Here is a 24,213-nt window from a genome sequence, read left to right as displayed (position 1 = left end):
TTTTTTAATAATTTTGGTAACCCATAAGTAATGAATCAAGTGTTACCACATAAACATGAAGGAATTACTAATGATCTAGACCATTATTTTAAAGTGAGGTCATTTTAACGCATTATTAATTAATGAAAAATCACTTTTATTTACAATGAATTTTTACAGTGACTCCAGCCAGGTCTCCTAAGCAACCAGTTGGCCCGTTTGCTAATGAGGGTAGAGTCACATGGGGTAACCTCCTCATGGTCGCTATAATGTGGTTCACTCTCGGTGGGGCGCATGGTGAGTTGTGCGTGGATGCCGCAGTGGATGGCGTGAAGCCTCCACACGCGTTATGTCAACGTTGTAACGCGCTCAACAAGCCACGTCATAAGATGCATGGGTTGACGGTCTCAGACACGGAGGCAACTGAGATTCGTCCTCCGCCACCTGGATTGAGGCAAGTCACTATGCCACCACAAGGACTTAGAGTGCATTGGGAACTGGGCATTCCAAATTGGGCAGAAAAAGGGGAGGAAAAAAAATAATTCAAAATACAATGATTTTAAATCTTACAAGAAGTGTTTAATTTTATGTGAAGTGCATTTTTTTTCTGAGTAACTTAATGGATCCAGTGAACAAAAAAAAAAGAATGAGTGTCTCGTCCATCAAGCTTCTAATCCTATCAGGGTTCGCCATATTCAGTGCTCACATTGAAACTGAAAGAAGATCGAGTGTGATTTTGCTCCGCCCTCCCCTCGCTCCACCCGCACGTGGTTAACTTTAACATGCATTCTGTTCTGTTCAGACCGAACATTGGCAAAGGAGGAAACATAAAAATGTATTTACCGAGTGGACTGTCTAGGGCGGAAGTACACAGATAGGTGGAATCGGCCTCATAGCTGCATGATGGTTTTCTCTGGTTTTCTATTGAAGCCTTGTGGAGATCAATGCACTTGTCCTTTAAATACATAATTTGAATATTTATCTTGATTTATTATCTTACTTTATGTTAAGAGATAAGACTTTTAAAACATGTAGTAACCATGAGCACCAGCCATTAAAAGAATTATCCTGCTAAAGGTTTGTGAAAGACATTGTTTAGTTAAGTATGCAATTATGCTCTATTATTTCAATGATTAATAATTTAATGCCAGAAAATTATTTTTTGAATGTCTGTGAATGTTTGTTAATTATCTGTTTGATTGAATGGAAAAATTTAGGAACAGACACTTGAGTATTCATTACTAAATGACAAGTAACACCTCGGTTACTATTAATGGTTTATAATGTGTTTTCACATTATAATAATGGTCCGGATACCCTTTAACTCCCAAGGAAGGAAACAGTAAGATCTCATTCATTAATAATGCATTACCATGACCCTCACTTTAAAATAATGGTCTAGATCAGGGGTGTCAGACTCGGTTCCTGGAGGGCCACAATCCAGCAGAGTTTAGCTCCAACCCTAATTAAACACACCTGAAGCAGCTAATCAAGGTCTTCAGGAGTGCTTGAAGATAACAAGGAGACATTTTGGAGCAGGGCTGGAACTAAACTCTGCAGGGCTGCGGCCCTCCAGGAACTGAGTTTGACACCCCTGGTCTAGATCATTAGTAATTCCTTCATATTTATGTGGTAACACTTGACTCATTACTTATGGGTTACCAAATTTATTAAAAAAGATCTCCAGCAATATATAACATGCCGAAGTTAATAATTTGTAATGAATAGAAGAGATATCCCAAGGAATACACAGGTTGGGCACATACATCCCTACATTTCTGTAAGGTTATCTGACTATGATACTCTACCAAACACTGTAGCCTTGATTTAGCATGCTATTACGTTCTTAAACAATTTCCACAAAGAACGCATATGAGATGCATGTTTCTCTGAAAGCGCATTTCATGATCTTGTTCACAATGAAAACTTAATCGTTCACATTTTAGACACGTGTTTTTAGTAGTAATTAATTAGTAGTTATTTTAAATTAGCCATAGTTAGTTAATAGTTCTCAATGAGGCAAATCAAATTCAGTAATTATATATACCTAACAGTGAACTACCTCAGTCATCAGCTAACTGTTAATTAGTGATTAGTTAATCATGTTTTCATATTAGTTAATAGTAATAACTAACTAAAGTGTTAATGTAGTACTACTCATTTGTCCTGCATTAATTCCTGCATAATTACCTATTAATGATGGACCATTATTATAAAGTGTTACCCTTTTGTCTTACCTTGCTATCTTATGTCAAGTAATTTTTCTTGTTTTAAGGATGAAAAATAAGACAGAAATACTCAGTAAGGAAAGTTATTTTTTGCAGTGTATAGTAAATTACTGTGATTCAAATCTCCCCTGTGCTTCACATGAGGAGTGTTATTGGTGATAAGTAATTAGGGGCCAAGCACGTAAGGTACTGTGGCACCTATTGTATCTGTTCGTTTTCTTATTAGGGGCCAAGCACGGAAGGTGAATTCCGCTCCTTCTGACAATTTACCTTAAAACTCTGGCCATTACAGTAGTCGCCATCTTGTATTATGACGAACAGTTTAAGCTTTTCTTGTCCTTCAAACTTGGTCTGATTCATCCGAACAGTGTTTCAAAATAATCTCCATACCTAGCCATGCAGAAATGATGATACAGGAATTGTATTTTCTCCTTTGTTTAAAAGATACAGCAAGGCAAATTTAACAAGGTCGATGTGAAACAGGAAGTGAGGCTGTATCTAGACATCCTTTGTCCTATCGAAACGAAACTTGATATGCTTCATTAGGACCATGATCTTAGGTTACATGCAAAGTTTGGTGACAGCGCCAACTATGAGTCAAGAAATGTCAAAAATGGCTATTTTTGCACGTAACTTTTGAACCGTATGTCCTAGGTTGGTGTCTATGGGTTATGCATATTTTGTCTATACCAGTTTTTCCAATATTGGCCATACTGCCTCTCTGTCATATTTAATTTGATTAAAAAGTGATAAAACTTTTGAATGCATTGTCGGATAAAAAAAACAAAACAAAACATTGGTATGCATCATCGACATAATTACCTGAGGATATTTGAGCAGTTTGGAGACAGCACCACTGTGGCAGTGGGGGCGTGGTCGAGCGTCCTTCGGGAGAGAGAGAGCGGTAAGGGTGCATACACCTGAGCCAAATTATGACTAAGACCTGTCTCTAATTGTAGTGAGATTGGGGAGAGTGGCATAAAAGGACCATGCCAGTGCCAGATCGAGAGAGTGAGACTGGGTCGAGAGCCTTACTGTGAAGCTAATGTGTTATTGTGAAGCTGATGTGTTAGTGTAAAGCTGATGAGTTAGTGTGAAGCTGATGTGTTATTGTGAAGCTGTAAACCAGAGAAGTGGTCAATTAAAAGTTCCCTACCTGTGTTTGAAGAATCCAGTTCCCGGTGTCCTTCCTTGTTACACTGGCGGACGCTCGACCACGCCCCCGCTGCCACAACCACCTATAGTTCAAAAGATAACCCGCACTCGTGTGCTGACTAAAATTGTCAAGTCTCTTTGCCAATCATGGCACATGTCACCTGAGTGGCAAAGTGTGAAAATTCTGGACTACAGTTCCATTGGTTGTGGGTTCTTACAGCTGATTTTCTATTGTATTTTGGGTCTGTGTATTGTGCTTTCTGAAAAGTTTTAGGGCTTATCCATGATAAATTCTGCTTGCAGGTATTCTTATTTCTCTTCTTCCTTTTCCCCCTAATGGGAGTTTAAGGCAGCACTATAAAGCGTACATAGGAAAATGATCATATTTGGCACACTCTAATAGGGGTTTTTATGATTATCCCCCACACCAGGTTTGGGGTCTCTAGGCCAAACTCTATAGCACTACCACCAAAACTAAAAAATGTACTTTTCTTTCGCTTCTAACTTTTGAACTGTTTGGTCTAGAGAATTCTAGGTTCTTATTACCCTTCTCATGGTGATTTTAATGCAGCACTTACATTAGAACTCCACCTATTACAATGGCTGCCATGTTGGGTTTGGCTTTTATGGTTTTTTCGCTACTCCTCCTGTAAAATACACTATATTGCCAAAAGTATTCGCTCACCCATCCAAATAATTGAATTCAGGTGTTCCAATCACTTCCATGGCCACAGGTGTATAAAATGAAGCACCTAGGCATGCAGACTGCTTCTACAAACATTTGTGAAAGAATGGGCCGCTCTCAGGAGCTCAGTGAATTCCAGCGTGGTACTGTGATAGGATGCCACCTGTGCAACAAGTCCAGTCGTGAAATTTCCTCGCTACTAAATATTCCACAGTCAACTGTCAGTGGTATTATAACAAAGTGGAAGCGATTGGGAATGACAGCAACTCAGCCACAAAGTGGTAGGCCACGTAAAATGACAGAGCGGGGTCAGCGGATGCTGAGGCGCATAGTGCGCAGAGGTCGCCAACTTTCTGCAGATTCAATCGCTACAGACCTCCAAAGTTCATGTGGCCTTCAGATTAGCTCAAGAACAGTGCGTAGAGAGCTTCATGGAATGGGTTTCCATGGCCGAGCAGATGCATCCAAGCCATACATCACCAAGTGCAATGCAAAGCGTTGGATGCAGTGGTGTAAAGCACGCCGCCACTGGACTCTAGAGCAGTGGAGACGCGTTCTCTGGAGTGACGAATCACGCTTCTCCATCTGGCAATCTGATGGACGAGTCTGGGTTTGGCGGTTGCCAGGAGAACGGTACTTGTCTGACTGCATTGTGCCAACTGTGAAGTTTGGTGGAGGGGGGATTATGGTGTGGGGTTGTTTTTCAGGAGCTGGGCTTGGCCCCTTAGTTCCAGTGAAAGGAACTCTGAATGCTTCAGCATACCAAGAGATTTTGGACAATTCCATGCTCCCAACTTTGTGGGAACAGTTTGGGGATGGCCCTTCCTGTTCCAACATGACTGCACACCAGTGCACAAACCAAGGTCCATAAAGACATGGATGAGTGAGTTTGGTGTGGAAGAACTTGACTGGCCTGCACAGAGTCCTGACCTCAACCCGATAGAGCACCTTTGGGATGAATTAGAGTGAAGACTGCAAGCCAGGCCTTCTCGTCCAACATCAGTGTCTGACCTCACAAATGCGCTTCTGGAAGAATGGTCAAAAATTCCCATAAACACACTCCTAAACCTTGTGGAAAGCCTTCCCAGAAGAGTTGAAGCTGTTATAGCTGCAAAGGGTGGGCCGACATCATATTAAACCCTATGGATTAAGAATGGGATGTCACTTAAGTTCATATGCATCTAAAGGCAGATGAGCGAATACTTTTGGCAGTATAGTGTATGTATCAGATGATCTTCTGCCTAAGCCGTACAGAAATGACTGAACAGAATTTAGATTTTCATCTTTGTTAAAAAGTTACGCCAATAAAAAGTTTAATTGGAGTGACTGTGCTTGGCTTTGCTGACTCTCAGATTGGTATGTCCTTTTGGTGGCTGTTAGCCCTGTGGCAGCATGGTGAAGTAGATAGTGTGCAGAAATGTGAAGCGGCGAGGTACGGCTTTGATCCTGCCCTAGGGCGACTTACAAAGTGGTGTTGGCTCGCTTTGGGTGTCATAATCGGTCTATGTGTTATTTGTGTCCTGTTTAGTATGGTGCAGTGCTTGCTATTTTGGTGCTTGGCCTGCAGCTATTTTTGTTATTATGATTGTTTTTAAAAAGGTTTCTCAATCACTTCTGCTCTGACCCTTGTCTACTATCATTCAGACAATAAGAGACCTGTACTCCCACCACAAAGAGACGGCATTGGTTGAGCCAGAAGTTGCTTAAGTAAAGTAAATGAAGATAGATGTAAAAGTTATCTAGGCTGTCTTGCATAATTTTTGTGCCACTTGATTTTCCAAAATGGCAGGATATGTGCTGGGACTTGTTGCTACTGATAATAAAGTCTTTTGGATCTTAGACTGAAACATTCGACCCCTTTCGGGCCCCCTCATAAATGACAAATTCTTGTTAGGCTTTGAGAGAATTGTAAGATTGCGTATGGTCTAAACAAGCATCTATAAAGCTGAAACATGAAAGGAATGCGTATGTTTGTAGATTGGATTTTCCCAGCAAGCAAATACATTTTGAATCAAAGTTAAATTCTTTATACACTTGCTCTGAAAGTGTCGCCTGATTATTTTTGCCTTCCCGTGTGTTTAAGGGTGGTGTTTGTTTTATGTGTGTGGGTGGGCCATTGAGTCGGCATTGCTCTGATTAGATTGTGTTTAAGACCATGTCTGTGTGCAGGTGGGTGGATGGCCTGGTCGGTGTGGTCTGAATGTGATGACTCGGGCTTGCAGCTGCGCAGTCGAGTGTGTGGGGCTCAGGCCATGCCATGTGTGGGAAACAGAACCCAACACCGAGACTGCAATGAGATCCCAGGTGAGAGAGTTATATATACAAACACTCTCATGTCTTGTTCACACATACAGTGACTGTACTATTTGTTAGTAGGCGTTCCTGCCGCTAGATGCCCTAACTTTATTGGTGGGCTGCGTAACTGGCCATAAATTACTGGAGATGTAAAGCCAGTAAAAATAAGATGTTGTTCTATTTTGACAATAAATCTTGTTTCTTGCTGTGAAAATTTACATTCTGCAGGGAAAAGGGTTTGCATATAAATTGCAGTAATGCATAATACATCATATCATGAACAAGTTGAATAATTATCCATGCATAAATCAAACTCTCACAGAATGCCAACAATTTCTGACATAGTTTTTCATGTCCATCATTTCTTTTATTATATCACTGTATGTGGGAAGAGACAAAACATATAGAACTGTAAAATAGCTCAGTAACTTCACCTCCGTCCTGCCTAAACTTAACTACAGTATCTCACAGGTGATGGATCACATGAGCTACTGGTTCTTCACTCTTATTGGTTGTCACTACATTACTGCTCATTTGCATAAAGTTAAACTTTTCGCTAGACATGCCTACATCACATCACCAATGTTCTGTGTCACTCATGTAGCCGGAAATCGCTATTAAAAATTAACGACTTCAGGTTGCTTTATCGCTGCAGATTGCTGTATGTGCGAACTCCCCTTCACACACACACACTAACATATATATTCACACCCTGTCCGACTATTTCATCATGAAGTAAAGGTTTTCCCAGTTGCAATGTTTCTATTATTAAATACACATGCACTTTTATATCCTGTCAAACCTGCTGTTGTTTTAATCGACTGGATGTAATGTGTTTACTGGCGGTTATTCATTACTCCGACTGGTGGAGTGGAAGTGTTTAAAGAGAAGAACTGAATGCTCCCAGCCTGCAAGAATTCAAGTTATCAGAGCGGAATATCAAGTGAATCAGGCACTCTAATTAATATTAATGTTATGCCACAAGGCAGCATCACATCGAATTTCTCTCCAATTTTGGGAAACGGGTTCTAAATCCTAAGGTGTCTCAGACTGTGTGGAGATCAAGGAGAATCTCCACACAATCTGAGACTTAGACACTATTGCAGCTGTGAGAAATGGCATTCCCATTGAAATGCACCTCATTAACCAAGATGAATTTTTACTCTAAACAGTGTTATGATAAGTAATAAAAACTAAATGGAAACTAACTGGTAAATTGGTAAAAATTTTAACTACACTAAAATGCATTTTCATGACTCTAAATCTAACTAAACTTGAATAAAAATGACCATTAATTAATTTTAGTTTTTAAGACGCTTTAAAATTTGAAACCCACCTTTATTAAACCTGAAAATTCAACTAGATAGTGATAACACTAGACAGCCTTGAGAAATGTAATGCCGTTAAATGTTTTTAAATGATAACATGCACTCAAAAATATTATTTAAGATTTATGTATTTCAGTTTCATAACAATATTCCATCATTTAATTGAGTAATCTTTGAAAAAGTAACTAAATATTTTAGTTTATTTAATTAATTTAGTTAAACATTACACAAATCAAGTTGATGGAATTTTGTTGTGAAATTGAAATGCGTAAATCTTTAAAATAGGCTAAAATATTATTTGAATAATAAAATAAAAATGAATACATGCTGTTTTTTTTTTTATTTTGTTTTTTTTACTGAAAAACATACTGATATATATATATATATATATATAATACAGGAAAACTCAAACTAAATTGAAACTAGACAAACACTACTAAAATAATCAATAATAAAAAAATAAATGAATAAAAAAAAATATTTTATAAATAAAATAAAAACATATATTAAAAAAATAAATGTACTAAAAAACTACACTTAGACTAAACACAAAAACTAAACTAAAGCTAACAGTCATAGAGTGAATGCTAACCTAAATTTAAAAATGTATTCAAAATTATAATAACCCTGACTCTAAACAAGCATAAAAAGCAAGTTTAGCCATGCAGTTAGCACTCAGTTGTTTTATGAACATTTTCATGAGTGCAGATTTATCAAGATAATAATTCCTGAATACTTGGGGTATTTGAGTACTTAATGGAAAATGCCATTTACTTTGCTTTGTCACTGCTGCCCTGCAGATTCTTCAGGAATAAAACAGTAGACCGTCTCCTCACTTCTCTGATCTATAGCTCTTTGAATTGCCCAAGTTCCAGGAAGTTTGCTTTTTTCAAGGAGAGAGCAGAGTGCGATAAGGTGGTGGATGATTGGCGTTTTGGCTCAAATTCAACAAAATGGAGCCAAAACAAGGTGTTGTGTTAGGGGCAGTTCACACAGGACATGCTCTTGCATCCATCTGACTCCATTAAAAAAACAGACATTATAAATGGCTTAACAGGTAATTAACACTTCTACTGTTTATGCATTTACAACATTTCTATTTACCTATTTAGTCTATGTCATTTTAATAATTTTGCATATTGTTGGGCCTATGCAGTTCATGGAAATATTATAACATTTCACTATTTATTTATTTATTTATTTTTTTAAAATGCTAAACAGATTTGGTACTGTGTTGGGTTACCACTTAATGTCCACTGCTCTAGATTGACATATTTTACCATTGTAACAAATCGTGCTGTTTTTCAGCATCTCACACAATAAACTTGGTATTAGGGGGCCTGGGTAGCTCAGTGGTAAAATACGCTTGCTACCACCCCTGGAGTTCGCTAGCTTGCTAGTTCGAATCCCAGGGCATGCTGAGTGACTCCAGCCAGGTCTCCTAAGCAACCAAATTGGCCCGGTTGTTAGGGAGGGTAGAGTCACATGGGGTAAACTCCTCATGGTCGCTATAATGTGGTTTGTTCTCGGTGGGGCGCGTGGTGAGTTGAGCGCAGATGCCGCGGTGGATGGCGTGAAGCCTCCACACGCGCTATGTCTCCGTGGCAATGCGCTCAACAAGCCACGTGATAAGATGCACAGATTGACGATCTCAGACGCAGAGGCAACTGGGATTCGTCCTCCACCACCCAGACAGAGGCAAATCACTACATGACCACGAGGACTTAAAAGCACATTGGGAATTGGGCATTCCAAATTGGGAGAAAAAGGAAAAAAAAAAAAAAAAAAAAAAAAAAAAATGCTCTGTCAAGTTTAAAGAAGTTTAACTTTTAAAAACGTCTCAAGATCCCTGCATTCCAATCCTCTGCACTTCATCTAGCTATTTTTAAAAGCAAGAACACATCCTCTGTGAACAGCCCCTAACTATGTATCTTTTGCTCTGTCCACAGCAATTCTCCCAGCATCTAGTTATGACAAAGACCAGCCATGTTGGGGTAAGTGCCTTGACAGCTGCGTTCTTTTGTGATGAAACCCCAATGTGTTTCTAATGTGTTCATGGCAGATCTGTGGTTGCATGCTAGTATGTGCTTGCGCATGTGCACTAAAGTGATTGTATGAAGACATGTAGCGATGTGCTGCTTGTTTTTATGTTTCACGTAAGCTTATTTTCATCCACAACTCAGGAAGTACTGGAATCTCTCTTGGTGCCCCCTCTTAAATGCAAACAAGAGACAGGATGGGGTGATGGGTGAGAATAGAGGAGAGGTATGAGGTGAAAGTGGGTGAACTCCATCGTTCACACTTCTGAGTTGACATGATTTCCCTTGCCATGCAGTGCTTGCTGCTCCCCAATGCAGTGTTGCTCTCGTTCCAGTGCACACAACTTTAGATGAAATATACACGAGGGGGTACAGTGGTGCTTTTTAGGTTGCCAATCCATGCCACAGTGGACAATAGCTGCCCTCAGTGATGGTACATCGGTGCCAGTTTGGTGGTCCTCAAGGTGGCAGCCTGAACTATCGTGCTCATGATCTAGCAGTGGTGAACTGCAAAAAAAAAAAAAATTTTGTCTTGCTTTCCAGTGAAAATATATAAACATTCTTTAAAAAAGATAAATGTAACTGAAAAGCAAAACTGTGTAAGATAATAAGACTTATTTCAGAATGTATCTTGAATTAAGTTTATTTTTCTTTACTATATTCACAAATTGTTTTGTTTTGTTTTGTTTGTTTGTTTTAGGCATAAACCTCATCAAAAAAAGTTAGATTTATGCTTAACAAAAAAAAGAAAACATTGTGCAAATAGGGTAAGAAAATAAGCTTAATATGTTGGCTTGAGAAAGCCAACATACTGTTATTCTACAAACATTGCTTAGGGTTATTTCAAAATCCCTAAACCAAGACCAAAATTTCACACACTAACTCGTCCTAAAGCTTTCAAGTTACACCCACAAACTTGGCACAGACCTTCAGACTATTCTGGAATAGTGTGCTATGTATTGTCTTTCTCATTGGACTAATAATTTTCACTCAGTGGATGTCACAAATCAGAAAAATCCCATAGACTTACATTGACGGAATGTTCAAATGGGTCAACGGAATGCTCGTTAATTCAAACTCCCACTGTCAAAATTGAAATGTGAACAAACACACAAAAGGCATTTAATCCGCCGTTGTTCACTCTCACTCTCTCTCTCTCTTTCTCAGTTTTTTCAGTTTCAGTTTTTAGGTGCTTTATTGGCATGACAAATATTTGTACATTCAGATTGCCAATGCATTTACAGCTGAGATGCATATACAAATAAGACTGCAAAATGAAGACAGTGCAAAACAATGTACATTATATAATAATAATAATAATAATAATAAAGAAATATACAATGTATACTTGAAAAATAGGGTAAAATGGTAATGTTTTTTTTCCTGTTAAATTTTTTTATTGATTCAAATAGTTGACAAAGAAAAACAAAACAAATATACATTGAATCAACATCAACTCCCTCTACTACCCCTCCCCCTCCGCAATCACCAACGCCACCCCAACCCCCAACGAACATCCCCGTGTTCACACATAAGTACACACACACACACACACACACAAAAGTAATTATAATTTAAAAAAAGAATATAATAATCATACACATCTAAAGCCTCTCTCTCCACAGCCCCTGCCCGAGAGTCCCCCTAAAACTCCAAATAACTGCCCCATTTCCCATCAAATGAATCCCAGATCCCCAGCCTTCTATATGACACCTCCTGGAAAGCAGCCACCCTCTCCATCTCCATGCACCACTCCAGAAATGAGGGCGCTCCAGCCGACTTCCATCCCCTTAAAACACTGCCTGTCATAACACTGGTCAGAACCCAATTTTTTGTGTGTTTATCTCCTATTTTGATGACCGCACCATCGCCTAAAATACAGAGTCTGGGGCAAAACGAAACCTGAGTGCCCAACACATCACACACAAAACTCTGAACCTTCAACCAAAATTTTTGGATCTTAACACATCCCCAAAAAACATGGGTTGTGTCTCCATTTTCTGATTGGCATCGCCAGCAGGTGGGTTTGTCTTTAAGACCAAGCCTATACAATCTAGAGGGGGTCCAATAGAATGTATGTAAAACCTTGAATTGCATAAGGTGCACCCTTGCATCTCTAGATACAGACTTGATGTTTTTTAGAATCCTAGCCCACACTCCCTCCTCCAATACCAAGTTTAAATCTTTCTCCCATAATCTCTTGATAGAAGTTAAAGCTCCATCCCCCAGACTCTGAATTAGCAGGGAGTAATACACTGATGCCTCATGACCTTTTCAAAAAGCAGTAATCACCACTCCCAGTGTATCTGCTGCTCTAGGGGAGTGTATGCTACTCCCAAAAATAGTACAGAGCAGATGGCGCAGCTGAAAAAATCCTAAAGAACTGAGATCTGGGGATCCCAAAATGTTGAACCAAATTTTCAAAGGATCTCAACACTCCACTCTCATATAGGTCACCGAGCGTATTAACCTTCCTCACAATCCACTCTGACCAGCAGAAAGGGGACTTATTAATACATAATTTTGGGTTCAGCCATATGCTCGAGGTAACATTTAAATAAATGTCTGAATTAAACACTCTGGACACTTTTGTCAGAGCCAAAGCTTCGGATTTAGACCAATTGACTCTGTATCCTGAGAACTTAGAAAAGGAATTAATAATTCAGTGGAGGCAAGGCATAGATTTAGTGGGCTCGAAGACGAATAATAAAATATAATCCGCATAGAGCAAAAGCTTATGCGCCATACCTCCCGCCTTCACCCCTGGAAAATCATCTTCCTTTCTTATCGCGGCTGCTAATGGTTCCAGGGCAAGACAGAACAATAATGGGGAATAATGCTGGGTGCCCCTATTCAGAGTAAAATAATTTGAAATTAATCTATTTGTTTGTACCGCCACTAACGGGTATCTATAAAGTAACTTAATCCATCCAATAAAAGTATTCCCAAACCTATATATTTCCAAAATCTTAAAAAGATAATCATATTCTACCATATCAAACGCTTTTTCGGCGTCAAGTGAGATGGCAGAGACTGGAGTCTGATCATTCCCACTGACCACATGATATTGATGAAATGCCTAATGTTATCAGAAGAGCTACGGCCCTGTATAAACCCCACCTGATCTATAAGAGGAGTCATAACTTTACTTAATCGGTTAGCCAGAATTTTTGACAATATTTTTACGTCTAGCTGGATCAGGGAAATTAGATTGTAACTCTTTCTCGCTTGGATCTTTGTCCTTTGTTAAGAATTAGACTGATCCGGGCTTGTGTCATGGTTGGTGGAAGCTTTCCATTCTTTAATGATTCCGTATAAACTTCTAACAAAAGTGGAGCCAATTCTGTAGCATAAGATCTAAAAAATTCAGCAGCAAAGCCATCTGGCCCCAGAGCCTTGCCTGTAGGCAAGGCCTTAATTACCTCGCCAAGCTCTTCCAAGGTTATCTCAGCACTTTTAATATTCCCTTCCAACTCCACGAGTTCTCGTGCTTTGGATTTTTTGGTGAAGGAGGCATACTGTATGATCCGACCACTAAGAACCACCTTAAGTGCCTCCCAAACCATGCCCACAGAGGATACTGAGAACCAGTTGGTCTCCATATAAACATTGATTTCAGCCTTTAACATTTGTTGGAATTCAGGATTTTAAAGTATATGATTTATTTTTCTCCGTATGTGGCAACATCTCTAAACTCACCAGGGCGTGGTCTGAGACTAAGATGTTTCCAATTGAGCAATCAACAACAGATGAAATGAGGGACTGAGATATAAAAAATTAATCTATTCTAGAATAAATCTTATGGACTGATGAAAAGAATGTATGACCCATATGGGTTCAGAAGTGTCCAAATATCTGTAAGACCAAGATTTTTACACATTCTGTGAAGCGTCAGTGTTGCTCTAGGGGGCTTACACACTTTTGCTTCACTATGATCAAGAATTGAGTCCATCAATAGATTAAAGTCTCCTCCCAATATTATATCATGAGGGGTGCCAGCAGCTTGCAACATCCCTTCAAGTTAGGTGTGTAAATATTAGCCAAAATCAACCTTTGCCCCTGAATTTCTGCTAAAACAATAATGACTCTTCCTAATTTATCTTCAGTCTGTTTGAGACACTTGAATTGTAGATACTTACTTATCAATGTAATGACTCCCCTGCTCTTACTTGAGCCAGCACTATAGGTAAACATGTCCACCCCATATCTTCCCAAATTTTTCAGCTTCCTGCGGGGAAAGATGCGTTTCTTGAAGAAACACTATATCATATTCCTTACGTTTAAGAAAAGAAATAACCTTCCTTTTTTTATGGGGTGCCCCAACCCATTCACATTCCACGTGGAGAGAGACAATCCACTCATATTAACATTTGACATTTTGACATATTAGAAAAAATTGATTGTGTGTCAAAAATAAAATTATAAAGACCACATTCCAACATTAGTGCAACAATCAAACCCCAAACTTCCCCCCAAACTAAACAAACAGAAAAAAGAAAAACGTGCACATTAACCACGCGCATGACAGCGCCAGCCGTCGGATTGCTCAAGTCTGGTGTTTCTATACAAATTTTGTGAGACAGAATTACATAAAAGAAGATAATCTATAAAACAAACTCCAGCCAGTAGGCGGAATAAACACACAGAACGTGTAGTTTCATCCACATAACTGTCCCGAAGGTGTGTTACTCCACAAAACAAGCTCCAGCCGCTCGTAAAACCAGCACAAAAATAAATAAATAAAATCTGTTCAGTTTCCTCAGGCAGTCAAACAAATGTTCAGTGAGCTGGCCCATTTGACTGCTACATTAGTGCAACAAATGACCCAATCACTCCAATGTCCTGCAAGAAATACTCCACAAAACAAACTCCAACCAATAGGAGGCATAAGCACAAAGAACGTGCAGATTCATCCACAACATTCTCCCGAAGGAGTGCTATTCCACAAAACAAACTCTAGCCGCTAGGTGGAACCAACACAAAAAGAAACAAAAAAGGTGCCCAGTTTCCTCGGACGGTCAAGTGAATGTTCAGTGAGTCAGGCCCACTCGGCTGCAACGGGAGTACCAAGTTACTCCATTGACTTTATGAAGGACAGTGCTTGCTGGGGACATGTAAATACTTTGCAGCCATCTATTCTCAATTTGGCCGGGAACATCAGTGCAAAAGCGACCTTCCGTTGATGAAAGAGTTTCTTGCATTCCTTGTATCGATCACGTTTCTCTCTTGTCGAATTCACAAAAGAACAAGAAAATGTTGTGGTTCTTCCAAGAAAGCCTTCCTTTACTCCTCGCCTCAGAAATTTTGCCAGAATTGATCGGTGCCTGTCTCCCTCAGCGGAGCTTGTCTAGGAATTTCACCATATCTCTGTGTGGCATGGGGGGCATGGTCATGTGTCGGTCTGTGGGAGAGGGAGAGTGGTAAGGCTCGTCACCTGGCTCATAATTATCTCTAACACCTGTCTCTCATTATAGTGATGGCGGAGGGAGACTTAAAAGGCACGCCAGAGCATCAGAGAGAGAGAGAGAGAGAGAGTGACAAATCCAGAGACAGCCACGAACATTGTTTTCTTTTTATTTAATCTGTAGCCACGGTTACCATCGATTGTATGTGAAGCTGAAGATTAAAAGACTGACCTTGAATCTGCTTCGCTGTCTCCTGACTCCTCCATTTACCCGAACTAAGAACTTGTTACACTCTGCTTTCTTCGTCCTCAGGAATTCCAACAATTTGGACATTGTTTCGCCGGTTACGATTCTCAAGGTCTTCTAACTTTTCCCAAATGCGCTCCAAGTCCGTCTAAGTCACTAGCGGGTTAGCAGCTAATTCCCTCTCCAATGACTCCATATAATCAATCCATTTCTCAACATCCACAACTCTTGTAACCATCTCAGTGAATTTCATCTTCATGGCAATGATCAATCGACATATTACAGCAAGCTCCTCCAAGTCAGCAATGACCTTCGTCAGCATTGCCGACATGTTCATCAATTGTCGCCGAATTTCCTTCACCTCACTGGCCAAATCGACTCCCAGGCTTGCGGCCTGCTGTTCAGGGGCTTCAGCTTGAGCACGTAAGTGTCTTGATGTCTCCAGAGACCGAGGATTTTGAATTCTTTGACATATTGTCTTCCTAGAACAGTTAAGAATCAGGGTGTATCGAATCTCACCGGTTTATGACACAAAAAGTATTAAACTATCAAAGTGCGCAGAGCTCGCCGTTCATACGTCCAAACCTCGCATGGCACCACGCGACTCATGGTAAAATGGTAATGTTAAATAATACAAATAAAATATATATAGAGGAGGAAGAAAAAACAACAACTAATAAGAATAAGAAAGAGCCATAGTAAAAAAAATGGAGACACAGACTAAAGTCAGTTCACTTACCGTTCCTCATATTGTGGCAAATAGACACATATTGTGCTGCTATCACACAGCAGTCTTTATGTTCTCCTAATAGGAAGGGCAGTTTTTCATAGTTTGTTAAATTATTAAATGTGATGTGTATATGTTTAATTTTGTGGTAAAATTTTCTCTCTGTTTAGCTAGCTAGCTGGTTGTTTGTCTAAAGGCTCAGTCACATTTATCTTTGCATGGTGAAATTCAGCGGGCAAAGAAGGCGTAGGTGGATGTTAGGCGTGTGTGAAACCAGGAAAAAACTAATTGCCAAGCAGACTCTTTTTAATGCTGCACTTTATACTCTGGGAGAGTGAAGATAAAATGAAACTCACCACTAAAATGATATCCAGGTCCAATATTCAGTGAAGCTGTGTACCATCCGCAGAGGTCACTGCCAAAACTTCCTATTGGTCCAAGTCAAAGTTCACCAAAGTAGAACTCCTCGTTAAATAGGAGAGGCAAAATTCTTCGCCACCGGAAGTCCATCGCGCAAAATTCACAATTGCGCAGATTCACATTTAGATGATCATATTTCGCCCGTGGAATTTCGGCGTGCAAAGGTAAATGTGACAGTGCCTTAATTTTAATGTTTGCATATCCCTCAAACTTTTAAAACTAGTTTACACTTTCAGACAAGGCTTTGTCAAGTCAATATCAAAGTTTGTCTTGACAAATTTTACCTGTCTAGTTACAAGTATTTTATGTAAACAAGTCTGAATTATGTAATTTCTAGATTATTTTCTAAAAAAATAATAATAATCTTCCATTGGTTAAACAAACAGGGAGTCCCACCCAACACCCACACCATTGGTTGAATCAGTGTTGCTGTGTAGGGCAGTCAGAATGCTCAAACAAACATAACAATATATTGATGGCACCACAGAGCCACAATTCTCACAGTTCAGTGAAATCAACCTACTTATGGCTTATAGTTGACTAACCTGGGACAGGAGAAGGTATTGTAACATCAAAAACAAAAATCACACAAACCAGCTTTAATATCTTATGTGATTTGCTTCAAATAAATTTATCTTGCTTTCAGGACGTTTAGATATTTTTCTGGAAAACAAGAGAAAAATACTGATTAAGAACATGATTTTATCAGTGTGCTCCCCTGAATTATCGTTGTCCAGTTAGAGCAGTGCAGGACAGGAGAATGGTGTTCACAATTCTCACTCATTACGGGTCAGGTCAGCAGTACGCCTGGTTCATCACACTGTCCGGTTCATCACACTGTCCAGCTAATCACAGCACTGTCCCTCGGCACTGCATTATTCAGCCAGACACTCTCTAGCACCTGTCTACTGCTGGATGATGGCTACTGACATGTAGAGCTAATGATGAGGGAAGGAATGGTGCCAAATCACTCCGATTCCACTGACAAGGATGACTATATTTCTCATTATTCAGAAAAGCTGATTTATAAAAGGTCTGGCTGGGAGTGACAACATATTACAGTAATTTGCAGACATACAGTTACTATAAATCTGGCTTCTCTTGTTGTTCCAGGTTTCACTCTCCTGCACCTGATAGCTACCGGCGTGTCATGTTTCCTGGGTGCGGGTCTGCTGTCCTTCCTGGTGTATGTGTACTGCCAGCGGTTCCACAAGCCCTCGCAGGAGTCTGCTGTCATCCACCCCACCACTCCTAACCACCTCAACTACAAAGGAAACACAACACCAAAGAATGAAAAATACACACCCATGGAGTTCAAGGTCAGTGTTGTCACCCTTTTTGTCGCATTCACTTCAGTCCCACGGCAGTTCGCAGAAAGCTTTTATCTCAATGTTTTATTTTGTGAAATAAAAATGGAGAAAGTGAGTGAACTGAATCATTTACTCAGGGTTGTACTTTAACAGCTCTCTTTAAAATACAAGTGAAGCTAAATCGACAGCATTTGTGGCATGATGTTGATAGTCAGAAAAATATATTTCGACTCATCCCTCCTTTACTTAAAAAAAGCAATCTGGGTTTCAGTGAAGCACTTACAATGGAAGTCAATCCATCAGGGGCCAATCCATTAACAGTAAAATACTATTTCAAAAGTATAGCCATGAGATGGAACAGTATGCATGTTAACATGATTTTAGTGTGATAACATCGCTTACCAACCTTTACTGTGTAAAGTTATATCTGATTTTACAACTTTGTTGCCATAAAGACATAACACTGTAAACACTAAAACGACCATAATTACGCAAACAATTTTACACCTCAAATATTTTATTTACACATTTTAAAAGAATTAATATAAGTGCTTTTACAAAATTATAAGCTTTACATTTCTGCCTTTAAACCCTCCAAAACTTGGCCCCATTCACTTCCATTGTAAATGCCTCACTGTAACCTAGATTTTTGCTTTTCTTTTTTTTTTTTTAAAGAAAAGGAGGGACAAGTCACACATTTTACCATATTTAAATCTATTTTGCAAATTTTCCCCAAAATCAGTGCTGAAAATACAAAAAAAGTGCACAGATTCTATGTGGGCAATTATATGATGAATATCTGTATGAGTACACAAATACAATTCATCAGATAACAGATGCTGTTCTAGTCTTATTAGCATGTGAATACACTTGGTTTTACCACACTTGGCATTGTAAATGACAGGTGAACTAGCAAAAAAATTATGTTCAAGAAGCAGAAAAAGTTGTAAACAGTGGAGAAACTAAACTGTCAGCAAAGACCCTCGTTTGTTATGTCCAAAATGAGCAGCACTGGATAACTGATAGTTTGAAGATTACCGCTGGTTTCCCTCTCCCCTTGGCTGCTTGTTTAGCTGCCTCTTCTGGCTTCTCGCGGTTCCTGGCACATACTCTGTCTTTATTAATGGGCTCCATTAGGCTGTTTAAGCAGCAGCCGCTCAGTGGACTCCCACAGCTGCTTGTGACTGATCGTCGAGCTCATCCAATTAGTTTGGCTAGGCTCGCTCTTCCTCCACCTCATGTCCTTGCGGTGACACATGCGTGAGCCTTTTGCCACATTTACCATCGATCTTCTGTGACCGCTCCTCACTCTAAACTTATTACGAGAGTCAGGACTCAGGCAATGTGAGTAGATCTGTTCAAGAAAGAAGTGATCACCGCAAAAGGTTGTTGCTCAGGCCTCTATCGGTGGGTTTCCAATAGGGGTGGGCAATTAAATAAATCGTGATATTTTTCAGATTTTGACAATATTCAGTATATATCTCTATTAATGTATTTCCTCTGAAATGGCTTAAAAATCTTCTTTTTTTTTTTTTTCATCAGAGGAACCATCATTTCAACCAAACAGCCTTTGTTGCCAAGTAGGTTTAAAATGTATTATGTAAAAAGTAACAAAAAAATTATTGTGGAAAAAAAAGTGTTTTAGAAGGTAACTTAAAAGTAAAGTAATTAGTAAAGAGACTACTTTTCAGTGAAGTAATCAGTAAAGTAATATGATTACAATTTTAGAGAAGTAGTTAGTAATTTGTAGTGGATTACTTTTTTTTAGTAACTTACCCAACACTGGTCATTACCTGTCCCTGTACTGCTGGGGTTTTACCAGATGAAGAATTGACTGGTTGTTACGTAGTTTTCTTTTTTTTTTTTTTTTTGCAAATTAAAGTTTAGAGCTTTAAAATCAGTCTGTGGACATCTATTCCACTTTTCTGTTTGTTTGATTTTTTTCCTGCTTCTGTATCTAACTTGGGCTAGGATTTGCACACTTACCTGAAAATACTCTATGGTTTTGTCTCTCTCTCATGTAACTCCTTCCTTGTTTCTTGTCCACAGACTCTGAATAAGAACAATTTGCTGCCAGATGAGAGGACTAACTACTTCCCTTCCCCACTTCAGCAGACAAACGTGTACACCACCACATACTACCCCACAGCGCTGGGCAAATATGACTACCGTCCTGACTCCTCCCCATCTCCATGCAGAACCTATAATCACAACAGTAACAGCTGAGACATGGATTCAATACGTAGCTTTATCGCCATGGTGACAAGGCTGCTCTGGACATCACCTCCTAAACCCTTCAATTTTCCCACCCACACACTCCCTGCACCTGAGTGATGAGGAAAAAGTTAGGTGCTTTTCTCCAACATTCCAACTGATTTTTCCTCTTACTCTCTCCCCAGAGGACCATGTCACCTACGTCATGCCTTATGGTGTTTGATGGGGAAAAAGACCAGTGTTTTTAAAAGGATGAACAAGATTGTGTAGCTACACTGACTTTGATGCATTGACGTCTTGATTGATCTTTGTAGAGCTCCAGTTACTGAAAGGAGGTTCTGCTGAAGCTAAAGGTGGGAAGACAAAATTCCTCTGGCTCTTGTCTGATCTCATTTATTTACATTACATTTATGTATTTTATAGACACTTCTATCCCAAGCGACTTACAGTGCATTCAGTGTATACATGTTATCAGTTTGTGTGTTCCCTGGGAAACTAACCCATGATCTTGGCGTTGCTTACGCCATGCTCTACCAGTTGAGCTACTGACATCACATACCACTCCAACAATATCTATTAGAGGAATGTACTGTACTTGGCACACTGTGGCAGCCTTCTCTTCTTTTCAGAATAGATGGAGACAAGACAATGAGAGCAATCAATGCTGACATTATTAGGTTTGGTTAGAACTGCAGAATTATCATATTTTTGGATGCAAATCTAAGGAATTCCCACTGACTTCTAACCTTTGAGAAACATGTCTACAACTCTCTGAGGACAAGACAAGAGAACGAGTTATCACAAAATCATCTCCTAGCTGGATCATTTGGAACAAGTGCTGCAACAAAAAATAAAGCTTAAAATAGGCGCAGTGGGGGTGCTATTGTATTGTGCTTTATTTTGGGACCTTTCAGAACGGACTCTTATCATAATGGATATATAGATTTCAGCTGACGTATAGCACATAACAAAAGCATAAGGCAAAAAGAATGGTCATTCGTTCTCGGAAAAGTAGAAAACAACCATTTTTATCTTCGAATGCATGGAAACAGGAATATTGCACCAACATGGAATATGCTAAGGTCTAAAGCGAACATGTTCTATGAAGTGATTGTATGTCTTGGTGGTCATATTAAATATGACTGGGTTTTAACCAAGATGGACTATATTTTATTATGAAGAAAAATGTAGGAAATACAGATAGCTTGGCACTTGTTTTCTATGATTATTTTAAAGAAGGAATTATTTGGCAGTTGTTTTGACAAAAGCTGTAGGATAGTTGGACAATAGAGTTTATTTAAGATATGAGTTCAAATGTTGAGGCGCTGAATACTATATATGAAAAGTTTTCTCTCATTTCATATTTTATTTTCTACTGTTTCCACATGGTCTGTTTCTAACTATATACCATTTGAAGCATCATATATTCATAAAATTGCCTGAAGAGACAAATCCCTGTCTTTATCATATCAAACAATATGAGAAGTCTGAAAGTCAATATGTGCAGCACTATGTGCTTAAAGGAATAGTTCACCTCACCCTTTTATGTTGTTTAAAACCCGTATGACTTCCTTTCTTCCATTGAACACAAAATGAGCTGTTAGGCAGAATGATAGCCTCAGTCACCATTCACTTTTATTGCATCTTTTTTCCATACAATGAAAGTGAATGGTGACTGAGGCTTTCAGTCCTTTTGTGTTACACTCAGAATGTTTCCTATAGGCATCAGGCCCACATTCCAGATGTCATTCTTCATATTCAGTGTATATTTTTCAATAAAAGCGATTCAGAAATGGCGACTCTTATGGGGATATAGTATTTATGGTATGTTTGGGTTAAGTTAATTGGAGACCCTAAATTGCCCGTAGGTATGAGTGAGAGTGTGAATGTGTATGTCTGTGTGTGTTACCCTCTGATGGACTGGCCACCTGTCCAGGGTGTTTCCCTGCCTTCGGCCAGAGACTGCTGGGATAGGCTCCAGCACTACCCGCGACCCTGCATAGGACAAGCGGCTATAGAAGATGGATGGATGGATGGTATGTTTGGTTTCTAAAGGGCATTGAAAAACGAAACTAAGCTATTTTATCATGCTTGTTTAATGAATGCTAAGCCAGCCATGCTTTCAGCTAAGCATGAGTACATAGGTTGTACATAAGTGATGCCCCACCACGAAAAAAGTAACGACATCCAAAAGTTAGTATAATGAATATTGTAAAGCTAACACAGTTTTTTAAAGCCTTATAGATGTAAAATAATATGTGCAGCAGCTGTGTAAATATTACCAACCATAGAGACTGTGGGGATGGAGCCTGTCAGTGAATCTGGTGAGATGTTTTCATCATTTGACTGCAATGGAGAGAATCGACTTGTAGACCAACCCTGATTGTTAACATTCTTGAGTACCTACAAAACTGCTAGTTGAGAAAATAATTTTTATTGAACTGTGCATTATTCATATGGATTGTTAATAATTACATTTGTTACAGTTCACATGACACTTGGTTCACATGTTATAATCTAACATTAATTGAGGCACTTCCATATCATGCTCACAAATGAAATTCAATTGTAGTTTATCCACTCTGTTTTGACTCCAAGTGCCTGTTTAAATTAAATAGAGACTTTTTTTAAGTAATCATAATTATCCCTGATAACTAAAATGCTTTGCTATTTTAAAGATACACTACTGGGCTCCAGGCTTTCTCAAATTTTAATTGATTTCTACAGTGGGGTCCAAAAAACTAGTAAAAAAAATGACTGAAGTATATTTGTAAAATCTTATAACTTTCTTGTTTATTTCCATATTTTTTTTAAATCCCAGATTTTAAGTGTCATGTAAGAGTTTTGAACCTCACTGTACATATGAAAAGAAATCAAGAATAGACAAGACTCAAAGCTCATATTCAAGTTAGAAGTCTAATTAAATCCTCACATTCGCTTCCATGTGCCTGCCCAGTTAAAATATGTTGGATGAGTTGGGTTTTAAAAGGAGTATCTCTGCTATTGAACAGGCATGAAGTTAGACGATGCAATGAGGCGCTCCATCCCTGCAAGGCTTGTTGCCCTTCTATGCAACTGACCTGGTGGTTAGATATTCGATGTAGACTGTAATCACTGCCTTTTAGACACTGTGAATTTTTGGTACTCTATATTTTTGTATATTGTACATTGTAAAAGATAATAAATCTTGATGTCAACCCGGTATAACTTGAGCCGATTCGTCCTTCCCAGCCTCTCTCACACACTATCAATCTAGGTCACCCAGCTGTCTCCCATTGAGCGAAAGGTAAGCGTTTTCAAATTGTCATGTTTTTAAATCAAATGTCAAGTTAGCTATAACACACTCACATTTGTATGTTTAGGGAAATGCTTGGCAGGCTGAATGAAATCAGACCTAAATGCTTACAACACATACACACCATTTTCTCATGTGCTAAGAGTACTATACTATTATTGGTAGCTAAAGCATTATCAAATAGAGATGTTCAACTGTGACGTCAATTTGTAGGCGAACATGAAAGGCTAATTCGCTATAGGTTACCTTAGGAATTTCTATGGGTTTTTATAATGGGGTTTTTCAATTTATGAGTAAAATAAGGTCAGTGGTAAACATTAGTTGAACATACTTGGATGTTTTGTTCAGCAAAATAAATTACATACAGTCATACCTTAAACGTGATTTTTTATTTTTTTTAAACATAATTGTTTAAAAAAAAAAATTTTTGTGTCAAATTCTAAGAAATTTAATATTTTAATAATACTGTTGATTTTACACATTATTCCATGCAATTAATTTTATAAAAAATTATGTGTAAACAATGTATCCAATTAATGATTCCCCTCTGATCGTACGTAAATTATGTAACTTTCCATTGTTTTTGCAAGTCATAGTCAGCAGAGATCAGTTAGCATAGCTCCAGCTCCAAGACACAACTCATTTTCAAACTGCATTTAACTTCACACAGCGTCCTAAAAACGCATTGTTTATGGCTAGAGATGTTTAATACCAATAAATGCAACTGTGAGATGTTCCAAAAGAGTTTGTGTAACGTGTACATAAAAAATAGTGTAAAAACAGCCCTGTCTTCCTCGCACAGACTGACAAACTTAATTGCAAATTGGATTCACCGTGCACCAGGAGTGTTCACAGCTGCTCATTCACTAAACACCTTATGAGAATTG

The 24,213-nt window shown here is 38.9% G+C and overlaps 1 protein-coding gene across 5 annotated transcripts in view; it reads left to right on the top strand.

Annotated features, from left to right (window-relative positions):
• Nucleotides 1-20,052, top strand: part of LOC127446925 (semaphorin-5B-like) — a 258,511-nt gene extending 238,459 nt beyond the window's left edge. For 2 of the 5 annotated variants that reach the window (XM_051708258.1, XM_051708259.1), the window contains 4 exons: nt 6,217-6,351; nt 9,620-9,664; nt 17,621-17,826; nt 19,867-20,052. In XM_051708258.1, coding sequence (XP_051564218.1) covers nt 6,217-6,351; nt 9,620-9,664; nt 17,621-17,826; nt 19,867-20,043 — 563 coding nt within the window. In that variant the 3' untranslated portion in view covers nt 20,044-20,052. Of the gene's footprint in view, nt 1-6,216; nt 6,352-9,619; nt 9,665-17,620; nt 17,827-19,359; nt 19,398-19,866 lie in introns of all 5 variants that reach the window. The other 3 variants (XM_051708260.1, XM_051708261.1, XM_051708262.1) reach the window with 3 other exon arrangements.
• The last annotated feature ends 4,161 nt before the right edge of the window (nt 20,053-24,213 follow it).

The sequence above is a fragment of the Myxocyprinus asiaticus genome, chromosome 10 (assembly GCF_019703515.2).
Source record: "Myxocyprinus asiaticus isolate MX2 ecotype Aquarium Trade chromosome 10, UBuf_Myxa_2, whole genome shotgun sequence".
NCBI classification, from domain to species: Eukaryota; Metazoa; Chordata; class Actinopteri; order Cypriniformes; family Catostomidae; genus Myxocyprinus; species Myxocyprinus asiaticus.
The sequence above is the reverse complement of the archived record's forward strand: the minus strand, read 5'-3'. Positions and strand labels throughout refer to the sequence as shown.